General features: G+C 37.9%; 1 protein-coding gene across 1 annotated transcript in view; it reads left to right on the top strand.

The window, feature by feature from the left end:
• SMYD3 (SET and MYND domain containing 3) overlaps positions 1-20,505 on the top strand; it is a gene marked incomplete at both ends in the record, with an annotated part of 396,188 nt that overhangs the window by 32,177 nt on the left and 343,506 nt on the right. The window contains 3 exons of the mRNA XM_080341956.1: positions 13,309-13,372; positions 18,757-18,864; positions 19,875-19,932. Of these exons, the coding sequence (XP_080198082.1) occupies positions 13,309-13,372; positions 18,757-18,864; positions 19,875-19,932 (230 nt within the window). The remainder of the gene's footprint in view (positions 1-13,308; positions 13,373-18,756; positions 18,865-19,874; positions 19,933-20,505) is intronic.

Below are 20,505 nucleotides of genomic sequence, written 5' to 3'. Positions count from 1 at the left end.
GCAGATTGTAAACTCAATCTGCTTTTAAGGAGAAAACAAGAAGGATTTCTAAGTAGGAAACAGCTTAATTGAAATATGTAATTTGTCTATTTGATAGCCCTTAACAAACATATGTTTTTAAACATAACCTGTTCAGTATGGAAGCAATCATACCAGTAGAAAATGGACTACATGTAATTTCTTAAATACTGAAATACATTTAAATAAATAACCTTGAACAATATGGATTGTCTAGAGGTTAGATTTTGGATTTGAAATCTGAGTTGTTCCTTGACTGATGGGAATTTTGTGGTCTGGAGCCACTGGCTGTCAAGAAATCTCCTCTAAAGTTGACTTTTGCCAAGGTAATAGGTAGCTGCATTGTAGTAAGTTATTTTTCACCTTTTGGTCATTGTTTTTGGCCTTCCCATGTTGGAATGTTTATCCTTTTTGTTTTGTATCAGTAGATGTTATTTCCACAAGCAGAACTTACAAATGCAAAAGAGTTTGTTTTCTTCAGGCAAATAGTTGAAGGGTAGAACTGATTTTTGTAGATGACAGAGCTGTGTTCCCTTTGCTGTGTTCACTGGGAAGCAGCATGTCTCTTTTTTTCCAGACAGTGTATTCAGATTTTGAAGAATCTACCAGAAGGAGACGTAAAGTCTTTCCATGTTGTATTCTTACATTCAGCCTGAATTAGAGATGTGATTTGAGTTCTTTCAGTTGTCTTAATGCTTTGTGTGATAGAGGCCTCAATCCATGTACAACCTGAGAATAACCCCAATTTAAATGAACAGAGGAACCAGCCCCTTGATTGAAACAAAATAAAACAAAAAACCCTAAACCCAAAATTAAACCTGCAGCTCCTACTGTTTATATAGACAACTTTGGTTTTTTTTCTGTTCAGACCTTAAAATACCTACTTCATTGAGTGTTTCCCACACAGCACAAGCAACCAGGATGACAGAGGTCAGGCCTGGGTCTGCAGAGGAGCACTTGCTCTGCACCTCTCATTGATGATTAACACACTTTGAGGCTTTCATAAGAAATACTTTAATCAGCTTTAACTTAAGTTCCTATTGCAGTCATGTAACAACAGTTGGGACTTCACATGAGCTACTTGAAGTTGTTGGTGTGCTGTAATGTTTTTAAGTGTGCACAGTAGAATACCACCTGTCCCTCCCATATGTAGGATTTATGTAGATCATTTTCACACTATACCAGCCTTTCTAATACTCATGACCCTCTGGTGTGTGCCAATAGAGCTGCCGAAGGGGTCAGGTGCCCGAGCTGGTGAGGGACCTCTCCTGCATTTTGCTGTGTTGCTGCAGGGGTGGTGGTGAATATTTGGAAGAAGTGATGAATTAGAGTGTAAAGTTTTCATGAGATGAAAAACTCAGAATAGGAATGGGAAAGCCAAGGGAGGCTGTATAAATGGATAAAAATATATCAATGTATATGCAGGTGCTCAAAAAGAAAAACCTTTTTATTTTGTAATCTTAATGAAGTGAAGCTTTTACAAAACAGTGTGATTGTGATGGATCATTCTTTCCCACATGCTTTTTCAGTTCATTGATTTGGGGCATGGTTGACTTCAGAAATTACCAGAAGCTCATGTTTTTCAAACATGTACTGCTGGCATGGCTTTTATTCTGTAAAGCAGAGCATTGCTGTTGATTATTTAACTTCTACTGATATCTATAAGCTGTATCAGCACTGATATACATTAACAAAAACTCTAGCTCGCTCTCAGTGTTTGCCCATCACAATAAACCTTCGCTTTTGTTCTTTGCAAATAAGGAATAATGTATTTTTCATTTTCTTGTACTGTGCTCTGCAAAGTCTCATTCCATGGTTGTTGAACTGAAACCAATAATCTGATTTCACTCATGACCCATCTCTGAAGCTACACTATAGTAATTAAAGGCCCAAGTTTCTTGGCAATGGAGAAATCGAGATTTAACTGAAGACCTATAGTGATGTAAACGTAGTATTTTCTGGAACATAAAAAATGATTTTTGGATAATTGTGCAAAATCCATGGCCAATCCATATCAATTTGTGATTCTGCATGTTAGTTCAAATCTCCTTGCAGTGTCTGTGCTTCTTCAAAGCTTCTTCAATACCAGTGGCAATTTTTGAAATGGAATTGTGATTAGGACAAATCAGCGCAAAGGTAGATGACAATCTCTCATGGCAGATATTATGGCTTGTCAGCTCCTCCTTCTTTCAACATTTACTATGGAATATTGTAAGAAAAAAAATGAGAACCAATAGCTAAGTGTGAGGAAGCATGTATGTTGAAATTCCCATAATGTAATTAAGAAATTGATTCTATTAGTGAAAACAACAGCTTTGGTCTTTTAAAAAGCACTTGGTTATTTCTCTTGTTAATGCAACATCGTTACTGTATTGCTTGATAAACAGCTAGAAATAGAGAAGGCTTCGTTTAAAAATACATGAGATCTTCTATTAAAAATTTAAGACTAACAAAATTAGTTCAAGAATTATTTGAATTCTGAAAGCTACTCATGTTTTATCTCCATTTTTACTTTTCCAACAGAATTTATTCAAAAAACTTTTTGCGAGTACTATTTGTGCACCCTCTGTAAAATAAAGAGTAGTTTTTGGGAGACGCTGAATTATTTAGATGCTTCTTTAGTTGGAATAAGTCTATTTTATGAAAGCATTGATTACAGTTAGAAACGTAGCAGAACGAGTTTGTGAGAGAGGGCTGCCATTGCAGGCGTGCCTAAGCACATGCGTATCTTCAGGCATGTCACTTAATGCTACTGAAATCTTCAGGGTTACTCCTGGGTTAGGTGCCTTCTTAGTCAAAGTGTTAATTCTTCATCAGGAAAGCTTGTTCTGATGCTTGTGATGAACTCAGCTATTAAATTATAGTTACTTTTTCTCCTGAGAATGTATGGGTGTCACTATAGAGTTAGATGCATTTCTTTTTATGTTTTTTGCTTCTTTGCTAAATGGGAAAGGGAAACTTGAATGACTAATTTTTGAAATTGAAGAAACTTCTATTATTCTTTTGGCCATCGGATGTCACTAGAGTACAGAGAGAAAGTATTAGGTGCGGTGGAACTGATTTATGGCTTTCCTTGGCTGTTTATTTTGGAGTGGGAAGACTCCCATCTTGCAGAGGCTTTTTCAGATCAGTAGCTGCAGCATCTTGGCCAGCTCCACAATGCCTGTGACTCTTTTAGATTTAGAGTATTGAGCAAGAAAAGGGTTTGAGATCTTGCCCTGCTTCTGCAGGGGCATTGACACCAAATGAAATGGGGGCAGAAGCAATCAAGAGGTGAACAAATACACCACACAGTTCAGCCTTGGTATTTCTGTGCTCATTGCCATGGAATACTTAGCAGAGGCCTTGAAAGCCACTTGTGTCCTCCCTGCAGATGTAGCTGCGGGAGAGCTTATTAGCTCCAGGGCTTCATTTGCTTTCCGCTGTCTGGGTGGTGTTCTGCTGGCCGTGCTGCAGCCTGGACCTTTGCTCTGTTGGATGCCCAGGTGCTTACTGATTCCATGGGCAGCACCGTGAGCTGCTTGTGTTTTCCCATGGGTGCTCTGCCTGCAGTGGTTGAGGCTGAACTGGGGGAGGTTTGCAGGAGTTTCAGCACAAACAGGTTAACTGAAGAGCAGAAGAACCTCACGAAGATGTTTGAGAACAAGATGGAGGCTCCAATGAATCTTTAAGCTGTAGGACTTTACAGTTTGACATGTGAAGAGTTCAGTGACTACATTGCTAATAGTAACATTTCTTTCAATCTGTCATTATAAAAAGACTTCAGGGCAGTTTTAAGGTTTAACTTCAACTTTTAGCTACTAGATGCTTGGTCCTGCTTGAACATCTTCCTTTCCATCACTAGTGGTGCAAAGCAGCTGTAATGAAGATAACAACTTGGCTTAAAGTGCCTTATAGAAGTCAATGAAAATACTTTAAATAGAAATATATTCTGCATTTTCTGGATAATTTCTCTGTAGTATTACTGTTCCACTGATAATATGAAACACCTTAATTCTTATTGATGAAAATCTCAAAAATTAAGCTGTAGAATCAGAATCACAGAATCCACCTTTCAGTGACTTGTAAAGGAGAGAAACAGAATGGAAGACATCCTTTCTGTATTGACATCCAGAATCTGTTGGAGAGAGAAGTGAGAAATATGACATAAGATTTTATTTAAGCACTTGATAGGAAGAAACTTTGTAAAATGTTCTCAGATCTAGTTGCTTGAATGTGATCACCCTGATATGAAATAAAAATTGCTGTTAGGAATCTAACATGAAAAATCCTCGGTCGCTAAGGGTATTTGGCACTGTGCTTTCTAAAGTAAAGTCCACTATTTTCAGATATTTTCAAGTAACGTTTTGTTCTTAGACAGAAATTATTGGGAGATAAAAACATCTTTGTGGCTGATGGGGAGCAAAGTGAGAGTTCCCTGAGCAAGAAACTAAGTCCTTGTAATCTAGAAAAGGGGAAAGAGATTCTGAAACAGTGAAGTTCTTAAAGCGTGGAAAACATTGGGGAAAAAAATTACAAACAGTGGCAAAAACCCCCAAAAATATCTGCAAATCTGGAGATGATGAAATGACAGGAAAAGACTGATGAAATATAGAAGGTCTGAAGGAAAAAAAAAAAAGTTCAAAGGTGTGTGTTAGTGGATAACTTAAAAGACTGTCCAACCAACTAGACTGAGAGAGAACTGGTTAGGCAGCTATTTGTGATTTTATTGCAAGTGTTTGCAGATCTGCTAAAAGTGATCTTTCTTCAGGTTTTTCCAATGCCCCACAATTGCGTGAAATAATTCAGGGGAGTAAACAGTGGTACTGTCAGGAACAATCTGCATTGTTAAGAGGTGAAGATTAGACTCTGAAGATTAGACTCTCTAACAGAAATGCTTTTGTCTGAGAGAAACTTATATGCATTTAAAGTGGATCCCAAGAGGCACAAATACAGCAGAAAGCCACCCTGCTCTGGAGGACTGGCTGAGGTGGGATGTGGCATTACTGATGTCAAGAACATTTTCACATTCTTCTAATGCAAAAGTCTTCAGCGGGATTTTAGGAGCATCCAGTTCATGACAAAAATGCTTCAGGTACCTTGCAAGACTTCACAATATCAGATTACACCTGAGCAAAGGGAAAACTGTTTCTCTGGGCCAGTGTATGTGTGAATCTGTTTCTCTGTGATGTTAGCCCTCTCTGCTGATAGAAATATTCTGTTTTCCCTGCATTTCACTCTTCTTTTCTAGTTTTGTGGATTCTTCAGCTGACAAGCAAGCGGAACTGGCTATCTTGTTCTGGTTACCTGCATTTGTGTCCTAACTTGGGTGTGATCTGAACATAAGGGCCAAGCAGGTGAAAATGAAGGGTTGAATTGATGTACCTCCTTACCTGATTCTAAATACATGAGACAAAATGCACTGCAATTTATTTTGAGCCCAGCTCTATTGTTATGTCTATCCAAGTTTGCCTGAAATATTTTGGTTTTTGTTCAGCACTTTCCAAATGTGTTCCATATGGAATGAAATGACTCTCAGGTGTTAACTTCATATTTGGAAGCAGAAAAGCAAGTAAATAAGCATTGCAGGACCTCTAAAAAACGGTTATCCTAAAAATAGAAATATGGTCAAGAAGGGAAAATAGCTAAGAAAGAAAAGAGCTGATAAAGATATTCCTCTTTGAGAGGGTCAGAAGGTTTTATATTTCACTGAAAATCATAGATCCATATGATCCAGGAGGTAATACTAGCAGGATGTAAATATTTACAGTGTAAAGATATTTTAGAATAACAACTTCCTCTTTGTGGAATGTTGACTTATGGATCAAAGAAAAAATTACTTGGACGTACAGCAGAGTAGCGAACAATGCATTTATCATTTTTATAGGGAAAAGTGAATTATGGGATGTTTTGTTGTGCTTGGCTTCATTGCATTGTAACCACATGTTCCAGAAATAAGCATTTAAAAATATTGCATGTAGCTTTATTTACATATTTCTAAGTTATAGATATGACCTTTTCACATTGTGAAATATAATCTGGGTCTCCCTCAGTATTTGGATTTTTATTTTGATTAAAAGCCCAAGGTGGAATGAATGTACTGTGTAACTGAAATGAATCTGATTAAGCCTGAAATTGCTGGAGGAATGTTGGTGTGTGGACTGCAGGCAAATGCCAGAGATGGCCTTGATTTGTGGGAAATTGTGTCGGAGTAGCTTTGCAGGGCAAGCAGGTGTAGGAGGCAATTTGTAGTAGTTACCTTGTGCTCTTGGAACCAACTTCTGCTGTGTTTCTGCTTCAGTGCTCTCAGTGGGGATAGCTGTAAGTTTTGCTGGGATTGGGCTAGATGATCTTTTGAGGTCCCTTCCAATCCCAGACATACTGTGATACTGTGATAATGACAGTATTTTCACACAACTATTGGTTTCTGTTGTGATGGCATTTGTTTTATTCATTGTGCGTGTTGATACACTGTGTGTGTATATATATACAATATGTGCGTGCATATATACACACATATAAACGTCAAAGGTGTTTTATTCTAAAGCTAGTCTGTCTTCCAGAAGAAAAAGGTACTGTTTTAGGAGATGCTGAGTTCTTCTGAACAATACTTTCAGTTAAAGGTCCTTGTACTACTGAAATTACTTATGAGGTATTTTCTTGGTTTTCAGTAGAAAGATTTTTCTTCTATTTCCTTGCATAGGTTGGGATCAGAGGTAAATATTGAATAAAGTAGTAGAATTCAAAGGTAAGATAAAATTTCTTGCCTGTTTGAGGGCCATATTTTTAGGCATTCTTATAAGTTCCTTCACTAATTTCACTGGAAAGCACTGCATCTGAAGCTTTTTGTCCATGACCAGGTTAATGGAGAGGTGTATAATTCTGTCCTTGGTTATATAAAAATAAATACTGCACTTCTAATGGCTCTATTTCAGAGAATTAATTTTGGGTGGTATTTTTAATTTTTTTTTTCTGTTTAACCAAAGGAATCATCTTTTTGTGGTTCTAGATAACATTTCAGTTTCAGCTGAGAATATTATACAGTACTATGAGTGCTGGATATTTTTAAAAAAATCCAATATTTTTCAAATAGCACAAAAAAGTTTTGAAAAAGAAACATTTCTTATCAGAATTCAGGTCTTAGTTCTTGCTTGAATAAGTGACTCTGATCATTGATGGTTAGCTATACTTACTATCTTTTAGCTCTAAATATTAATGTTTGTCATTCTTGCTATCTCAGAAGACAGATTTTTGCATGACTTTTAGGGACACAGATGTCAATGGCTTCTTACCTGTTGTATTGTTGTTTGCCCAGACCCAATGGGTTGTGCTGGACCTGAGAGCAGTGTACAGAATAACCTTAGGGCAGTGTTAGGAAGTTCCTTTTCCCTAGGTTTTCCATAGCAGGGGCTTAGGCATGGATTCCAGAAAGTCTTCTAAAATAGTTTGTTTGCATGGTACAGCATAGAGCAGCTGGAGCTGAGCACCTCCTGAAGGACCCTCAGCAGAAGAAAACTTGGTTTATTTTACCCCCACAATCCAAGCCCCCACCCTGCATGTCACTCCATGTCCATTGCAAAATTAGAGTTTGGGGTCTCCCTGTTCTTTGTTGGAACTCTTCACTTTAGTCAGGTGGGCCTTCAATCAAAGTTCTGACCTTCAGTTGCTATTTTGCAACTGCAGCTGGAGAGGTAAGGCCCCTTTACCCTATAGCTTGAAGACTGAGGCCTTTTTTACCTAATGAAGCAGAAAGCTCAAAGGTTCACGGCTTGCAGAAGTTCCATTAAGCAAACTTAATTATGCTAAGTGTATTCTATATAAGCAGTTTCTAACCAAGTTCTATAAGAAGCGGTATATGCAATAAATTCAATAAGCTGAGGCAGTCTGTTCCCTAACAGGCAGAAAACCTGGGAGCCTCTGCTGTGGGCAGGGCTTGCTGCTTGCCCAGGGCTTGGCTTTGGGATGCTGCAGAGGTGTATGCCCTGGGATTGTTGCCGCCTGTCCCCCAGCACCCTTTGTCCTTGTCCCCAGAGCCACGCTGTGGGTTTTGGTGTGCTGGAGGTGCTCCCTGACCCCCAGTGCCTGCTGCCCATGTGGGTCAGCAGCGGGGTGACAGCTGGGGAACAACAGTGCTGCTACACCGTGTTATTCTTCTGCTGGGACAGAGGTGAGGAAAGGACATTGTAATTGTGTTTAACATAACCCCTTTGCTCTCATATCTACAGAATTTTAAATGATTGTTTGTTATTCACATATTTATTTTTATTATTAGAAGATAGAAGTGTATTAGTAAAACGATGAATGATGTGTTTGATTATTATAGGTATTGATTGCTTGCACTTTGTGACAGGTCTGAAATACACACACTTGAGAAAATCCAAGTAGACTTTATGCACTTTGTATGTTCGACTGAATTGCAAAGGTCTAAGGATTTGTTCAGGAAATCAGTTCAACATGACATACGTCTGAAAGAGCCACTCTTCTGTTACATGTATTATAGGGATGGTTTATTAACTGAAAAACTATATCAACAACAAAAACGCAGTAGGGGATTTGTGTGAGATTGCCCTTTTGTCCTGCAAGCTGTGGCGGAAGCAGAAGTGTGAATAAACTGCATGGAAAGGAGTGTTGAGCACAGCCTGGTAATCAAATGTTCTGTGATATCTGACACTTATCTTGTGAGCAGGGCTGAAAGTCAAGTGCCTGCAATCAGCAGAGAAGTGTAGATGCATTTTAATTATAAATTAACTAGTCTAATTGTATTTGAGTTTTGTTGTGTGTGTGTGGTTTTTATTTTTATTTTTTTTAATCGCATTAGGCCCTTTCCTGGCAAACAGAAGTATTTTGTTTTGTTTTTAAAAGGACATGTGTTTTGTACATTGTGAGAGTGCAGATGTGTCTCTGATTGGACCGGACAGCCCAGGCAAACCTTCATCAGCCTCTTCACTCTGTGATTCAGACTTGGCATGTTCTTAGGATTTAACCATGTGTTTTCATACTCTCCCCTGTGCTGCCATTCATACCTGGAAGCAGCTTCCCACAGATCAGGCTGCCTCACTGCTCATCATCAGCCCCTCCTTACAGTGCTGTGGTCTTCTTGCACCTTTAACAAAAAGGAATTTTAAAAAAGCCAAAAGCAAAAACTTATTTTGCTGGAGAGGATGTGTGCGCCACTTCCAGTTGAACTGCCATACTAGTTTTTTTCCCCATCTCATAGATTTTCTTTTGTCTCCTGTCCATATTAATCCCTTGAGTTCCTCCACCCACGTATGTGTTTGCAGACAATAATGAGAAAAAGATTTAGTAGTATCCAGATTCCTCAGGATAAAGATTTTTCACCTGAGTGTAACTCCATGCTAGAAGACAACTGGCAGCTCTTGTTTACTTTATCCTTGTGGATTTTTTTTGTTTTCTTTTTCCAGTACAGGCCAAGATACTCACTTGTGCTTGTTGTTTCATAAGGGGTTGTGACCATTTGGAAAACCTTGTTGAAACTGTGTTCGAAAATTATTTATTTTCAGTTGCCACAACTTTCATGTTCTATTGCAGCAGAAACCTTTTCGGAGATGAAAGTATTAAAGAATGCATTAAATCAAATTCTGTGCATTTTCTCATCCATGAAATCAGTTATATAAGGTGAAATGCAGTAGGTACCTTGTGAGTAACCTTGTACTATCTCCAGGTGATGTTTACAGGCAATGAGAAATGCATGGGAGCATTTGACAGTGACTTGAAAGTTGTTTCAATAAAGCCTATAACACTAATAAAATATTGAGAAGGACAGGAATAAACTAGGCAAATTGTCTCACTTTTTAAAATACATGCATCATTTATCTATGAGTACATGAATCTTATTCTTAAATTCCTTATTTTCAGATTAAGTGTTTTAGATGATGCCGCTTTACATTTAAAACAACATGTCACAAGATTCATAGATGCTATAAATCTAAAGGAATTTTTAATTCAAAGAAGGAGGAGAGGATTGGAAGAAAAAGCCGTGATTTCATCAGTAGCTTTACTATTCAGCTTTGTAACAGGCATTCTAGATCTGCTTGTCATTCAAAGAAACCTAAAAGATGAATGGATAGCTCATTCATTATACAGTGCCAGCAGAGTCACGTTATTCAAGTAATCTGACTAGTAGCGTCAGTTTGGCAAAAATCCACGTTTTGAGGGATGGTCCTTAGATAAACTCAATAAATTTTGTGTGTATTCTGTTACTTCAGCATCTTTAACCCTTAAGGACAAAGGATACAAAGGAAATAATCCTTTAAAGTATTGAAACTTCATTTGGTGCTGAAGGAGTTTGGTGCTTTGTGGCAGCGGGTCCACTAGTTGTTTCACAAAAGGAAGAATGAATATGTGTTGGTGACTTAATACTGATGATTCCAGTAAATCCTTGCATCTCAGAAAAATACCAAGAGGAATACCAAGGCCAGGGTTGCCAGATCTAACCTTCTGATGGAAGAATGTGAAATCTGTAGGAGAGACTTCTTCAGTAGTTATGGGCATTCGTTCATTTTAATTTTGGCTCCAGAAAGTTATAAATACTCTGCTTTGAGAATCTGTGTTTTACTTGTTGCTGCTGAGACTTTTTGGTACTTTAATGTGTAGGGGATTAAAGTTGCAAATGCTTTGTTGTCAAGGTCCTAACTCATTACTGTGTTTTGATTAATAGCATTCTGAACAGATCCTTGATACAACGTGCTGCTTAATATTAAAAGATGTGTCAAAACTTTGAAAGAATTTATATGCATAGTTTACAAGCATGTATTTACACCTTGATTGCTTCTGATATCCAAATCAATTAGCAGTTCCCAACAACAACAATTCTGTGGGGTGTGTGTGTTTTTTTTCTTTTTTTTCAGTAATTATTTCACTGAAGAGTATGTCTTCCTGCAATTACTCTGACATGAGCTTCTAATCTAGAATGAGAAATATGTGCTCCTTTATCATAAGCTGGTTAAAGTTGTGTCATTGCTCAACCTTGCAAATGAAGCAGCTCTCCCCAGCTGGCAAAATGAAGATTTCACGCTTGCTTCTAACTCCGAATCATCCCCAGGCATTGCACCTTAAAATCAAAACCCTATTGTGCATGTACAAGATTTTCAATCCAACACTTGGTAGATTTTTCAGTCTTAAGGGCTGACTTTGCAGGGAGGAAGGTAAAGAAGACACTAGCAAAGCATGTGCTTATATTTGAAATATTTATAATTTATTTTTCTGCTGGTAGTTAGTAGTAATGTCTACAAAATATTGTGCAACAAAACAGTGATTTTGATGCAGCAGAAGAAGATTGTTACTTAATTGTAATGAGCTGTACGTAATCCTCCTTTTAGTCTTTGACCAATGTAGCGATCTGAACGTCCTGAATGCTTACAAGCACAGGCTGCTATTTTTGATCATTAAAATATAGCAATACTTTGATATATCTGTGAAATAACTTTTCCACTTGTGGGACTTGAAGGAGAGGAGAGGTTGGTTTGTGCTAGAGGATGCTTCATGGTGTTTCTGGTGGTCTGCCCCTATTCCTGACAGTTTTGGTGTCACAACTGAAATCAGTATGCTAAATTCATCACCCAGAAGTTCTAGATTGAAGTTTGCAGGCACATTGGTGCAGTCTTATTTGGATGAGACATTTGGAGAATATTCTACCATTTTGAAGGCACCCATAGAAACTGAAATTTGGGGACAACTGAGCAGTGTAGGAAAAGGAAGAACAAAAGGTCATGTCATAAAGCAGTTGAGCCGGGAATGTATGTGGTGTGCAGCCTCTAGATTACTGATGGCAGTGGAGGAGTTCTTGTGTCAGAAGAGGCAGAGAATTACACCTTGTTTGAGTTGCATCAGTTGAGAGTGTGAGTGAAAAGAGCACACCTAGTACTGATGTGCAGACATAGGGAATCTTGCAGAGAAAGGTCCTTCATCTAATCATTTAAACTTGCCCTTTCAGTTCAAAATGGGCTGTATTAGATGCTTAGTTATCTCCCAATTAAATCGTAAGGCTGAATTAATCTGTGTAATGAGATTCATGGCAGTTAAATGTAAAGCACTACAGGAATGTGAAGATGGCTTTAATAAGTTGCCCTTGGAGGAGGAGGGTGGTGTGACCAACACCTCCTTTCTTGCCCTGCGGAAGGATGGAGAAGGGGGTACGGAGGTGATGGTTTCTGGGGTGTCCCTGAGCTGCGTTCACCTGTGTGTGCAGCTCAGAGGTGACAGCGGTGCCCGTCAGGTGCTGTGCAGGGTTACGGTCACAGGGGTAGCTGGGGAAGTAATAAGGATTACACCATCCATACAGTCCGGTTAGTTGTTGTGTCTGTAATGTAACTCTCCTGCCTTCAGTTTTAACAAAACCAAAAAAATTATATACTGTTTTCCCAGCCTAATTAATGCCCACAAAGCATGTAAGTAACTTTGCATGTTAAGAATCGAAGTGAAATCTTGCCTGTTTTACCAGAATAATGTAATGTGTCCAGTATTTTCTACGGGAAAATAAGAGGTGAGGGACGCCTTGAAATCTGTATCTTGTTTTTAATCATATAAAGCAAATCTCTTTACTTGAACTTATTTGAGGTGTAAGATTTGATGTGTGTGTGCTTTCACATTTAATATTTCCTTAATGTCTAAAAATTTACGGAACCTCAGTGATATTTTCTTTACTCATGTAACTATAAACTAAGACAGGATCAAAAAATGGTACTAGGGTCAAGAGGTGCTTTATAACCTCTAGATTGTGATGTATAGCTCTGGTAGTTATCCTTCTAGCTTTCACTGGATTTTTATTGCCCTTCCACCCCCATTTTGGTCTCACTGTTCACCAGTCAGAAGTATTTTCTTAGAACAGAAATTTCTGCTGGCATGTCAGCTTCAGACTGTTATAAAGTTATAATTTGGTGTCACAATGGTGGGTTCCCAGCGAGGTCTTGCTTAAGGCAAGATTCGAGATAGGTAATAAATGGATTAACTAGCTCTATTGTACAGATCTGATTATGATGTTATCTACAAAATCAAACTTCTTGGTGTTTGTAGCTACATGGGAAAAAACAAACAAACAAATTTGATATCTTTACTGTTGATCCAACGTGGCCCAGAGGTGCCAAGTCACATGAGTAAAGGACTGTGAATATAGTTTTGAATGTAACCATGCACAATTTCTTCTTGTGTAGCAGTGCATTTTAGACTCCTTGTTTTTCAGTTATTTTTCTTGCCTTGGAACGTTTGAAAATTGCTGGTCATGTACAAAGGATAAATACAAAGCTCTATTTGTATTTATAACTGATTTTTTTTTTTTTTTCTTTTTCTAAACAGGAATGAACATCTGCACAGATGCTCTCAGTGCAAAGTTGCTAAATACTGCGGTAAATCTTGTCAGGTAAGATGAAAAATAACAGCTATAAAGGGTTGATGAAAACTGGCATTTGAATACTTTATTTACAGGGGCTCCATACATTTTGCTCATTGTCATACCTCCACACTGCAATTTATAATTCTTAGCTATGGGTAGAGTGTGTAAACATTCTGCCTTGTTTTGTGTATTTTTTTAGTTACAAATATAAGATTATAATCACTGTAATAGACAAAGCTAAGCTGAAACGTGTGGTATGTGGCTGTGCTTGGTTAGAGGGTGAGGAATAGATGTTCAGCTTTGCTGGCTGTAAACTGAAGGCTCCAAGTCAATTTTGCAGTAAAACAAGAGTAAATTTTTTATTATGGCAAAGTATATACTCCAGTATTTTAAGAGAAAATAAGGGGCAAGCATATGCACAGAAGAGAAGGCAGTGGGCAAAACTGCATCTCTGAGGAGGTTCTCAAGAAGATGGAGCCAGGTTCTTTGCAGTGCTGCAGAAGTCAAAGCAGAGAGGTTCACATGGGACATAAGAAAAAGCTGTTTCACCCTGAGGGCAGCCAAGAGGTGGAACAGGCTGACCAGGGTGTTTTTGTCATCTGCATGCTTTGAGGGGTTCAAGACCCCACTGAATTAAGCTCTGAGCTGAGTGTGACCCCAAACCTGACCCTGCTTTGCAACTGGAGATCTCTGTAGATCCCTTTCAACCTAAATTACCCTGTAATCCTATGAAACAATTCTTAAAGGTGTTCAAGCCTAAAACCTTAGCTTTTATATTTGAATTGTATTGTCACTTAAGCATGTGTGCAGAAGTTGGCAAGACTTGGTACTGAGTAGGTATGCCAGGGTAAATGACTGTGTAAGGTCTAACACAGCAGAGCACCAGGCACCTGAGATATGAACCATGAGATTCACCTTACAGAACCCTTGAATTTTTAAATTATTCCTCTTAGCTTTGCATTGTGATTTTTTTTTTTTTTCCTAAATAGAGAAAAATTAAGAAAGCCAACTAATGGTCAAAACAGACTAATAGTGATGCTCTATTAAATGTATATGTGTTTAACTTTTTAACTCCTTGACATTCATATGATCTTTCACATATCATGTGCTTTTATGAACAGTTCTGCCTTAGTATAAAGTGCAGTGTTCTCAACATGCCAGATCCCCCTCCTTTTTGGGTTTAAAACATATGGAGAGGGAAAGGAAGAAGATATGTCATTTTGATTCATTGTGTGGCAAGTGTGTGCAACGTACATTAGGTGCTTACTGTAGCATCAATAATAGTGCCACAGGTAGATTTATTGTGGGAGATCAAAAGGAAAATATGACTGAAGAATAAAAAAGACCAGAGTATTTGTAAAGTAAGTTTAAAACAAATATCTGCTAGGAGAGTTATTGGTAAAGCATCTTTTGGCAAACCTCTAATGTAGAATGAAACTGTGCTGGCACTGACCTGCACAAGCAAATCTGCAAGGTGTAATGCAAGACCCTGTCCCAGCTTAGGTGTAGTAGCAATGAAGGGTCGAAATGGGGCTTCTCCTTGGGGAAAGCAATGTATGTGAATGTGATTCAAGGATTCACACTGGTTAGCCTGGAGCAATCCACATTTGTAGGTATTGAGTTTGGTGAGACAGGCTACTGCTGCTAAAAGTAATCTGCACTTGAAATGCTGAGTATTTACTGTTACGTAAAATCATGAACTGTTAACATCAATAAATTAATATTGAATTAATATTATATATTATCCTATGATAATTGAGTAGCAATTGAGAATAACTGACAAAAATGTTATTTTTCTAGTCAATGTAGTGAATTTATTTGCCTTGATGACTCAGTGCAGATAGTCCAGATAAAACTGAGACGAGCCAGACCTGTTTGCTTTTGAGAACTGTCTTCTAATTCATATTTCTCTTGATAAGCTAACTAAGCTTAACTTGTGCAGCTCTGGTTTTATAGCAGCTGTCAGCACAGCTCTCCTTGGCCAAGGCAAAGGCTTTGTGCTCTGCTTAGCCTCTGTAGCTTTAGTGCAATTCATTAATATGTGCACTTCTAATTGAACTAATTGTCGAACAAACTAAACAGCAGGGTGTTGAATGAAATTGCAGTTTGCACATTTTAAAAAGTGATATTGGCAGAACAGTGCTATTTTATAAATACAGATAACTTCAAAATGCAAATTGTGCAGTTGGATTTACAACTTACGCTTAGTTTTGATGTGTGTTAAATGAATATTACAACTCAAAACGCTTAACGCCGTACCTCTGCAATGTAGTATTTATACTCCAGCTGGATATGGGATATAAAAACCTTGACTGAAAGTCAGGTTATGCAGACTTAAGAAAACTACCCACAGAAAACTGCAGAACTAATGTAAGCCCACCAATAATTATTGTTAGGGACAATAGTAGGTCTCTTCAGGGTTACAAATCTTCATGGTTTCGTATTGTTCTGTAATTTTTATCATTGTTTTATTGGTAGTGAGAAGAAATATTGTTGAATTTCATTATACTTAATGCATTTGGAGCTTTTCCCTCTCTCCGCAGCCAGCTGGGAGGCAGCAAATGCAGTCCCTGTTCCAGCACTCCTCCTGAGGGGGGTCAGACTTAGTCCTTTCTGGGATTGGTTTCAGCCCAATTGCTGTTCTGCACCTCTCTGAAGCGTTCTTCTCACGTGGGAACGCATCTCAAAGAAACGTGGCATATGATGCTATGTGGTACTACATATTTCATCTCATTAGGGCTTTATTGGTTGGGTAAGCTATTAATCATTTTGATGTCACCTCTAACATGTTTGAAATTCTTTGCAACATGTACGCAGGGAAAAAAATTGTCAGACAAAGGCTTACTCCAAATAAGAGTTTTAGTTTAAGTGGGATAAAAATGCCAATATAATTACATTACACAGAGCAATGTCTGGACATTTACAAGCATGACCTTGTTTCTTCTAGACAAGAATAATTCTATTCAGCACTAGATGCTTAACTTTTATTTGTCAGACAGTATGTGACACTAACTGTATTTGGATTAATGCTTTCTTGGTGTCATTTTTTCCCCTTGTAGAGTTATGGATAAAGGAAATGAAATCACAAATCTCCCATGTATCTGAAAGAAATAAAAAGTCCAATTTATTTATTATGTGTAAGCCAAAGGGGAAAAAAACCTGTATGAAATAAAATAAATGATACTGTTGTTGAAACCTTGTTACCTGAAACAATTTCCCCACTTAAATGAAGCTTAAGAAAAAAAATTGTGTGATAGCATTTGTAATCTTTGAAACTAGCGTGTCAGCATCTACAGGTGTGATGTGCACTTGTACCTTTCCCTGCCATTCCCTTCTATTTTTTTTTACTGCTGAACATCTAATTTCTTTGTATTAGACATTTTATCATTTTCTGTGTGGCAGTTACCTAACAGAAGCTGTTTTCTGCAGAAAATGACACCTTCAGAAGCCCTTGGTTATTCTGAGTTCTTGTCATTGTAGCAGTTTTTTGTTGTGCCCTGTTTTTTCAATTGGCTTTTAAAAAGTGTTTGAAACAGCTGGGTGCCTTCAAACATACACTGTGATTATATAAATGAAATGTGCAAATATGTACTATGTTAATGAGATGGGCCTGGAGGTTTTGTAAATTTGAAATAGAATTTTCAGCTTGTGAAGACAGAAGGAAAAAAAGGTGATCAGAAATTGACTGTCTTTTCCAACATGTTACTTTAGCTGAAGAATCAGCTTCCACACTGGTTTGGGGGGAATGAGGAAGTGGGGAAAACCAGACTTATTTCACTATATAGCAGCTTTTCTTCACCTTGTCATCCTGTCTCTTCTCTGCAATGGAAGCGTTAGTCTTTGGCTGCTACTCTAATAAAAGTGACCCTTGAAACAAAAATTACAAGTTCAGGTAGAACACGCAACTAAAATAATTTTGGTTCTATCTTCTCTTTTGATAAATTTTGATTACAGTGACCATTCCTGGTCTGAACTCTGCAGATGTCATCAGTGGTCCTCCCAGCTATGGACATAAATGCCTTACCTTCAGGGATCGTTGGGAATGGTTTTTGCAGCATGGAAAACTTGACCATTGTTTTGGAAAATCTGCATTTTGGTGAAGTGGATAGACTCTGAAGGCCTCTGTGGGCTTGACTGCAGAGTGAACACATGCCTGGGGTTGTTGGTGGAATTAGGATAGTAGAGGAAACATTAGCATCCCTTCTAGTTCTCTCCAATCTTGTGAAATACGCAACTCCATCTCTCCTTGCCAGAAGGAAATGAGAATTGGAGCCCATTTATTATTTATCTAATAAAAATTTCAGCTAGCTGGAATGTTGATACCAATTTGAACTAAGCTGATAATGCCATTTATAGCATGTTGCATAAAGAAAATAATTTCTATAGCAGGAACATGGGACAAAAAATGAAGGCATTTCTTCCAGTTTTCTATGCAGCTTTCATTCTATCTCTACATGTGAGGATCATAGAATCATTTCGGTTGGAAGAGACCCTCAGGATCAAGTCCAATCATAACCTAACTCTAGCACTAAACCATGTCCCTAAGAACCTCATCTAAATGCCTTTTAAACAGCTCCAGGGATGGCAACTCCACTGGTACCCTGGGCAGCCTGTTCCAATGCCTGACAACCCTTTCCATGAAGAATTTTTTCCTAATATCCAATCTAAACCTTCCCTGGCACAACTTGAGGCCATATGTTCATTTTTGTGCATTAAACATGTCAGATAAAATGTTTAAAGTATGGTATGAACTATGTTGTCAGACAGCAGCATGAAGTGAGGTTTTTATCAGAAAAGAACTGGACTGGAAACTTGACCATACAGTTTTTTGTGTTGTCTTAGGTTTTCTTAAAGGGGAATTTAAATTCCGGGATAGCATAATGGTGATACTTTTGTGTTGTGAACCCACACCACTGTAGCTCCAGTGTCCGTATTATCAGTTACACAATTAATAACGTTAGAGGAGGGAACGGTGTGATGGAGTTGATTTGAGTGGATTAACCCAGCCTCTCCCTTTCTGCAACACTCAAGTCACAGCTGTGCTCTTAGACTGTGCTAGCTAAGTGTATGTGCTGGTGTTTCTTTGGCAGTTGGCATCCAAAGTTGCCTGTGTTGGAAGCTGCCAAAGTCAGTGGACCTGAGTACCTGAGGAAGGTCCCTTTCTGGTCCTTTGGAGCTGACTTTTGGCTCTGAAGCCACCCTTCCCAGCCTGGATCAGTGGCTGTGATGCTGCTATGGTTCTGGATCCCCAGGTCCAGCCCATGGTGAGGCTGAGCATGTCTGTGTACATATATAAATAGAAGTAACTATATCTATAAATATATGTGTGTATATATATAAGTAGTATATATGTTATGTAAAATAACATGCAGTTTTTTCTTTCTCTTCCTTTTAAAAAAATATCCTAATAGAAAGAAGCTTGGCTGGACCACAAGCAAGAATGCAGGTGTCTTACGAGCATCAAGCCTAATTTTCCTCCAGATTCTGTCAGACTTGCTGGCAGGATTGTTTTTAAACTAGTAAGTGATACTCTTCTAAATTTATTCAGTGTAGCACATTCAGATAAATATTTTTTCCCTCTACATTTTTAATGTAATTAAAAGCTAGAAAGCTGAAGTGACTGGGCTTGCTGAACAAAATTGGACTGCCTATTGCATTACAAGATTGCTGATTAATTTACAGAAATGCTCAAAGGATCAAGAGATACTAAAATGGACATAATTAAGCTCAAGGGACCAGTTGATAAACTTCCTCTTCCTATGACTATGTGGTAGCATTCTAAACCTATTTCTGCCTAGAAGGGAAGCGCAGAGGGATGCTGTTTTTCTTTGGTATTACTGAAGTTATGGGGTTTTTCCATTAACTTTGCTGGGAATTTCATTCAGCCTTATTTGGATGAGTAGTAAGGACAGAAACACTGTTGGCTACCCCTTCCATTAGAGGGCACAGTGCCATGCTTTCAGTGTTGGGTTCGCTTTGATTAATTTATGTGGAGTAAGTTTTCTGTTAGATTAAGCAGTTTATGACTGTGTGGGATTGTAAATCAAAAAGGATATGCCCATATATTTTGCTGACCCTGCCACAATGCTGTCTGTCTTGGATAAAAACATGTGCATTTGTTGTGGTCCGAGGTGATAAAATATTTTTTAATATCTTAATTTATACGTTGTTGGGAAGAGGATGTACATGACTGTTTTTAAAGGGCAAATAGTACCTAGCTATACTGTGTATTAATTATAGTCACATGAAATCTGAGACTGCTAACCTCATAAATTGCTTTCAATTATAGTGTAAAGGGCCAAAGTAATTACTAAGGGTAAGCTGCCAAAGTTAAAAGTGTTATAACACTGAGAAAAAATTAGTATTATTATGATAGCTTGCAGCAAGTATGGAATGACCAGATTTATGCTGATGCTATTAGCCTTACCTAATTATTTTACAGGCATATCACATTGAATAATCAATCCTGTAGAGTGTTTGCAAGATAAAACAAGCTATGTAAGTGTTATTTATCTGTTTTTCTCTACAGCTTAGACAATCAGTATGCCTGTCTGAGAGACTTTACTCTTTTTCTGATCTTCAGACAAGTAAGTAATTGCCAACCATATTGGAGGAAATGCTTCCAAGTTCTGCTTAACAGAATGGCCATCTGATTTTCTTGTAGCTTGCCTTCTGAAGGTCCACTCTGTAGAATAACAGCACCAAAGACAAAACCTGTGTAAACTTCCGTGGGAAAGAACATCTAGGACAAAATGTGTGTCATTTTTAAGCAAAACTTCCACCTGATTTCTTGGCTTTAATATTTTTTTTTCTCATTTTACAGTGTACATTCTACCTGATCAGTTTTTAATTTACCTGATGTCTGCCTTATTTACACACGGTGGCAACATTTTTATATACATATGCAAAACCACATATTTTTGACATTTACTTTTCAGATATTTGTGTTATTGCATAAAGTTCAAAATAACTTCCAGAAAAAGGGAAAAAAATCTAAAATTTACAAGGGATATGTGTATGTCTTTCTACCTGACTTATCAATGGAGAATAAAAAGCTAAAATTGCACAGGTATTATTTTCATGGTTTCACAAGTTTCAACTGATTGTGTTAGGCAGGGATGCTCATTGAAATACTGCACAATTTACAGATGGTGTTGATA

This window comes from Nesoenas mayeri, assembly GCF_963082525.1.
Source record: "Nesoenas mayeri genome assembly, chromosome: 3".
Classification (NCBI taxonomy): Eukaryota; Metazoa; Chordata; class Aves; order Columbiformes; family Columbidae; genus Nesoenas; species Nesoenas mayeri.
Note: the sequence above shows the minus strand (reverse complement) of the source record. Positions and strands in the feature narration are given on the sequence as shown.